Source organism: Lipotes vexillifer, unplaced genomic scaffold (assembly GCF_000442215.2).
Source record: "Lipotes vexillifer unplaced genomic scaffold, Lipotes_vexillifer_v1.1 scaffold102, whole genome shotgun sequence".
Taxonomy (NCBI): Eukaryota; Metazoa; Chordata; class Mammalia; order Artiodactyla; family Lipotidae; genus Lipotes; species Lipotes vexillifer.
Window position 1 is genome coordinate 5,237,577 of NW_006786541.1, and position 6,702 is coordinate 5,244,278.

The 6,702-nt window shown below is 46.0% G+C and overlaps 1 protein-coding gene across 2 annotated transcripts in view; it reads right to left on the reverse strand.

Annotated features, from left to right (window-relative positions):
* The window catches only part of MYZAP (myocardial zonula adherens protein), a 103,668-nt gene that overhangs the window by 53,396 nt on the left and 43,570 nt on the right, over nucleotides 1–6,702 (reverse strand). For both annotated transcript variants that reach the window (XM_007458911.1, XM_007458912.1), the window contains exons 9-10: nucleotides 2,563–2,642; nucleotides 1,010–1,115 (exon numbers count right to left, since the gene is read on the reverse strand). In XM_007458911.1, the coding sequence (XP_007458973.1) occupies nucleotides 1,010–1,115; nucleotides 2,563–2,642 (186 nt within the window). The remainder of the gene's footprint in view (nucleotides 1–1,009; nucleotides 1,116–2,562; nucleotides 2,643–6,702) is intronic.

A 6,702-nucleotide genomic window follows, 5' to 3' on the forward strand; every position in this document is an offset into this window, starting at 1 on the left:
GAGGCCCGCGTACCGCAAAAAAAAAAAAAAAAGATATACGTTTAATCTTCTATTTGTCTATCATATGTGTAAATTATTTATTAGAAGTAGATATACTTTTAATTTTAATAATACATTAACAGATACATTTTCAGAGTTGTGCTTAATATAATTTTTTTTCCAGTTTTTCCACTGCCAACCAAATGTCTAATTAAATTGCAACCTTTTCTTTGCAAGTTAGAGAATTAGTCCCTAGGGAATACTTATCACCTTGTTAGTACTAACTGTTCTTACTTCCATCTGATTTTTTAATCGAGCAAGAAAAATACACTAATAATGTGATTAGCTGTACACAGCATGGACTTTCTCCTATGGAGCATCACCATGAGAGAGACAGGTACAGTGACACAAGTTAAAAGAAACCCTTTTCCTCTTAGAGAAATATAAAAGTTCAACTTACCTGTTTTTTCATTTAGAAAAACAGGATAGTAAACTATGTCCAGCATACAGTAAGCCTAAAACTTGCTTTCACGTTACACAGGCAGCTAAGGTGAAAAAGGATAGTAGGAAAGAGAAAAAACGAAGAAGGGACAGACAGGGAAAGGGAATGACAGAGACACACCAGACGTGGAGAAAGGACACGAGCAGGAGCAGGGGAGAGGCAGGCAGGTCCCGGGGTGCAGAGGCTTGAGCCGAAGTGAACTGTTCTTGTCACGCCCTTTGGTCCCTGAGCTGTAGGCACCCATAAAGGGTACTGCTGTCCTGTGTAGGTGAGTGAGCTTATGAACCGCGCCTTCCAGCTTTCTTGACTGTAACCCTTTCATCTGGGGACGGCCCTCTTTTAGAGGGATCATCACCAGTCCACAGGGGACATATGAGGACCTTCTCCTCTGGGCCAAGATGGCAGTGGCCTGAGCTAGTTCACTGTGAGCCACAGAAGATGGAGCTGAGAGTCGTATCTGGCTCTAGGGCTGAAGTGTTCCCACCACAGGAAGCAATCCCGGGCCCAAGCCCTTTGACAGGGGCTTACCTCCTCAACCATCTGCTTGACTTTCTTCTGCTGGCAATGCACCATGTCATCTAGGTGTCGGATCCGCTCCCGGAGGCTGGCCGATGCCTCCTCCAGCCGCTGATACCTAATACAAATAGAAGAAAGAGCAAGTGAATCCTCCAGCAAAGCAACAAGAGCAGCACCCAGAGTCACCGCCTGAAGGGAATACTGCCCAGAACAAGATGCACTCTTCCTACTTCGTGTGTATCCTAGTTTATTAACTACCAATCGACCAGCCCGCTGTAGAAGGAAGATAGGACCATGTTTCAAGTTCCCACTTGCAAGTTTTGTCCTGTATAAGGACAGTTACTATACTTTCCAGGGGCTGAGAGAGAATTTTTTTGCACCACTTACAGATATAAGAGGCTTTTTCTTTTTGGGTTAATACAGCATTGGAACACCCAGTAATTACCACGATTAGGAAAACAGAGAAGGAGAAGATTCTGGCAACACAACAAAGTATCTGGAATCAAGTGGCAGAGTCCTGGAAAGTCAGGAATTACCACTGTTCCATACATCATTTATTTTGAGGAAATGGGAAAGATGCTGCAAGACCCTCTCTCCATCAAAACAGAGCAGACCACCTCATAAAACATTTCATACTTTGAAAAAAAAAAAAAGCACAAATTATCCTTAGACTTTACTTGGTTCAAATAAACCAAAGGAACCAGCAGATGGACTCTACAGTCCTCTGGGGCCACTGGACTGGAGCACGGACGAAGGGTGTGGTGGTCTGCTTACCACTTCCCATCTCTGCCAGGTCCCTCCTCAGCGCTATGTTAAAGACTAGGGAAGATCCCTATAACTCTGCAAACTCTGAAGTTGCACAAGAGGAAGGAGAACAGGTATCTTTTCAGCACATACTATGGCAGGCAGTACACCCAGCAGTTCCCTCACAGTAATACCCCAATGAGATGCGCACTGTTCACATCATTACAACTCTCCCCACTTGAAAGAAGAATTCCCATTTTACAGAGAAGCAAAGAATCTCAGGGTTGTTAAGTAACTTGCTCAAATGCTCAAAGCATCCCAGCCTTGTTTTCCTTCACTAGAGGGCCGTGCGTGGCCTCGCTGCCTTCTGGTTTCCAGAAGAGGCCGTGGACTGCTCGTGCATTTCCCATGCAGGGCTTTATACACTCATAGCCAGAGGACAAGGCAAGGTTTCATTGAGGAATGTTTGGAAACAAAGACATTGTAAAATTAGTTTCCATGGCAATGGTATTAGTCACTCTTGAGTTTTCTCATCAACAAGGTGCATCCTGTGGAGCTCAAGGTTATGGAGAACATTTATAGACTGAACTCTGGTACTTGTGACAGGCTTTGACGTGTTCCACTGCACTAACAACCAGCCCTGGGTTGTAAGATGTGGCTGGAAGCTCCACGTTGGAAGCTCCCAGTCCAATGTTTTGCATTTATCAGTCTGCAATGGGTGACGACCAAACGAATGACAATGCAAGAACCAAGTGAGCCCACAAAAACACAGCGCGTCCACCATCTAAATCCATTACAAGACAAAGGGCATTACATCTTACCTTTCTTTGTCAGAATTGGTAATTTCCGTTGACATTTCTGTTTCATGCTCCAGGAGCTGGAGTTGAAGCTGATGGCGTTCCTAAAACAGACAGACACCAATATTTAATCTATGGATCCCAAGTTGGCTGGAGAACGTACAGCAAGCAACTCCAGCACTAGTGAATTCAAGTCTATGTGACACCCATGGGTTTTATACACCCACTTGCCAGGGTCCAAACAAAGCTCAAAATGTCAAATTTACTGGTGCGTATTTATAGATGAATATCCTGGATAAAGCCATTCAAGATTTTTTTTTTTTTTTCTTTTTTTTGGTGGTACGTGGGCCTCTCACTGTGGCCTCTCACGTTGTGGAGCACAGGCTCCGGACGCACAGGCTCAGCGGCCGTGGCTCACGGGCCCAGCCGCTCCGCAGCGTGCGGGATCTTCCTGGACCGGTGCACGAACCCGTGTCCCCTGCATCGGCAGGCGGACTCTCAACCACTGTGCCACCAGGGAAGCCCCAAGATTTATTTATTTATTTTTTAAAGCATTTCATCAGCCCAGGCTCAGATGTCTTGTGAAAATTTATGGTTCTAAATAATGTTAATCAATACTCTAAATCAGTGGCCTGTGATACTACAAATTTCTTGGGATTATTTTCTGAATCATCAAGAGGGTCTGGAATTCTGTAATATCCTATAAATTAACTGGGATGGTGTGTACACGGGTGTGTTCACTTGTAAAACTACATTGTGAAAATCAGAATAACAGTCCCCCAATGGTGTCCACATCCTAATCTCTGAAATTTGTGAATATGTTGCCTTACATGGATAAAGGAACTTCGCAGCCGTGATTAAGTTAGTGATCTTGAAAATGGGGAGGTTATCCTGGATTATCTAGTTGGGCTTGTATTAGAAGGAAGAAGTAGGGTTAGAGTCAGAAACAGACAAAGACTAGGAGATGCTACAATGCTGGCTTTGAAGCTGGAGGATGGGGCCATGAGCCAAGGAATACAGTCAGTCTCTAGAAGGGAACAAAGGCTAGGAAATGGATTCTCCTCTAGAGCTCCCAAAAGGAAGCCAGCCCTGCCAACACCTTGATTTTAGGACTTCTGACCTCCAGAACTAAAAATGATAAATCCATGATGCTTTAAGCCTCTAACTGTGGTAAACTGTTACAGTTTCAATAGGAAACCAATTCATGTATCAAGCTGTGCACTTAAGATTTGTACACTTTGCTGTGTGTGTGTGTGTGTGTGTGTGTGTGTGTGTATAAAAATTTAGAAGTCTACCTAAAGTAAGTAACATAAGGGACTTCCCTGGTGGTCCAGAGGTTAAGAATCCGCCTTCCAATGCAGGGGATGCAGGTTCGATCCCTGGTCGGAGAACTAAAATCCCACACGCTGCGGGGCAACTAAGCCCGCGTGCTCTACTGCCCATGTGCCACGACTAGGGAGAAGCCGGCGCCCCGCAACAAAAGATCCCGCACGCTGCAATGAATATCCTGCGTGCCGCAACTAAGACCCAATGCAGCCAAACAAACAAATAAATGCTTTTTTAAAGTAATATAAAATCTGGACACATTTCTTTGAACAAAGTGGAAAATATTAATGAAAACGTAGTGCCCATCACAACCAAAACTGCCCTAGAAATGTTACAGATGAGAGTATAATAAATTTCCTGACAATGAAGTTTATCAAATTCTGCTCATTAACTGGGAGGAGACTATTCTACTTTAGGTCCTTCTCTAAGTATGGCCGTGCCTCATCTTTAACCTGAGAAGTTCTCCCCAACAAGCTCTGGCTACTTATACACATTCCAAACGTCTTTTCCACCAAATATTCAAAGCAGATCCTTGAAACTTTAGCCCCCTCAACTTCTGAAGCTGTAAGCAGTGGCAGACCAAGGGTAGACCAGAGCTGGGGAGCAGTACACCAAGGGAGGAAGGGTGTGTTATCATCGATGTACTTAGAATAATGAAGGAAGACTGACTTTTCAGTGGGGTTTTATTACTGCTTTTAAATCTCTACAGCGAACGCACATTCTTACTGTCCCCACGGGTTCTGCCACTGGCTGGAAGTTTACATTAGCCCTGAAATAATAATGATGACTCTTTAACAAGCGAGCTTTCCCTCAGACTCCCCAGAAAGCTGTCTTAAAGTAGGGCAAGGCCTAACTTACAGCATACTTTAAAATTTGATTTTTTTCCTAAATTGAGGTACAACAAATCTTAAGTGAGTATTGCACAATCAAAACATTTGTATACACATTACCTGGTGAAACCACCACTGAGATCCAGGCATAGAATATTATCTATTCTGCAGAAGGGTCTCTGATAGAACACACTCCTTACAAGACTTCTACTGATCAGGAAAAAAAGGTGTTTGGCACACAATGCTGAGAACAGTAAACTGAGGGATACAGCACAGAAGCCATTCAAAAGGACATGGTTTGTCCTGGAGAAAAATCCAAAAATAGGTGAGAACAGGAATACAAACTCTGTGGGCACGCTGTTCACATCCTGTGTGACAGAGATTTGGCACAGTTCCTGCTGTCCCAGATTTATCCCTGAAGGGGGAAAAACAGTAAATGGGTAATCTAATCTTAGCTAAATAAAGCAAGCATTTCGCTAGCTTAAATGGGAAAGATTAAGGGAAGGACAATAGATTTTCAATCACTAAAGAAAAAGCCAAGAGGACGTGGGGAACATTTTGTGTCACACAAACGCTGGCAGGGACGGCGGCCGGCCTTACCAAAACCAGCCTGGCCCCCGGCCATATGGCCCTCACCCGGGCTGCATGTGCACATCAGTGGGAAAAAGCTAGGAACTTTCAGAATCACAAGGGTATAAAGAAACTCAGCTACAGAACAGGTCCAGCTGAAAAAGAAGCTGACACCAGGGGCAGACATATACGCAAGTAACAACATAAAAATCAGAGCCACACATTTGTGAGCCCCGACTTTATATATGCCAGGCACCGCGCTGAGCACTTGGCATGGATTTTTCTCGTGTACTCCTCACAGAAGGCCTAAGAATAAGAATTACTATTGTCAGCGTTTTACAGAAGAGGAAACTGAATTTGGAAAAGTCAAGTAACTGCCCACGATGAGAAAGAGAGACAAGACTCAAACCCTAGGTCTGTCTGATCCTAAAACCCATATTCTAAACCAGCACACGGACAGTCTGTCTGTACATCTCCCCGTGCTACCCGCTCACCTGGCTTCTGCTTGCTGCAGGACAATCTGTCACCCAGGGGGAGTATGTGCTTTAACCAGCACCGTCTGCTGTTGTAGGAGCGTGGTGATGTGGGAGATAGCTCACCCACGTCCTAGAAAATGCCCTCGTTGCCCAATCATTATGACTGCCACCTCCAGCCAATGCTGACGTTAGCCCTAACCATGCCACTTACCCGCTCTTCAATACCACATGGGATTCTGCTTTCCCAGAGGGTGGAGGCGAAATTGTAATTGACTCTCTATTTGCCCAAGTCCCTTACCCGAAACAGGAGCCCCCCCACCAGCCCCGAAGCTCCACAGTATTGCATTTAAGGCTGTTCCCAAGCTGGTTACGCCTCCCTTGACAGGGGACGGTGGAGGGGATCATGCCGCAGACACCACGAGTCGGCCCTCTTCTCAGAATCACCCGGGAGCCCAGCTGTTGACCCTGCTCACACTGTCACTCCCCCTCCCTCCATTGTCAGCCTGGAGATTCTCAGCATCCAGCGTGAGTGAGTTACAGGATGCTGTTGGGTCAGGTCTTGGCCGGTCAGTGCTGTTCTGCAAACTCATGCCATGCGAGAGCCACTTTCCAGGAAGCAGCCACAGCCCTAGCCTTCAACTACCCCCCTCCCCCAGCAGCAAGCCGTCACCTGCTGAAGGTCACCCGCCCTTTCTCTCTCTCCTTTTTTCTCTTTCCTCTCTCCCACCCCTCCTTCCCGTTTCTCCACTTCCTGCCTAATTTCCAGGCTCCCTCTCCCCTTTCTCGAGACTCTGGCTCATTATCCGGGCAGAGCTCCTGGCTTCTGCAGGCTTCCCCCCCGAACCCACAGAGAAAGGCAGTGTCCCCCGCGCCAACACAGCATGTCAGAGAAAAACCAACCCTTCGGGCTTCCCTGGTGGCGCAGTGCTTGAGAGTCCGCCTGCCGATGCAGGAGACGCGGG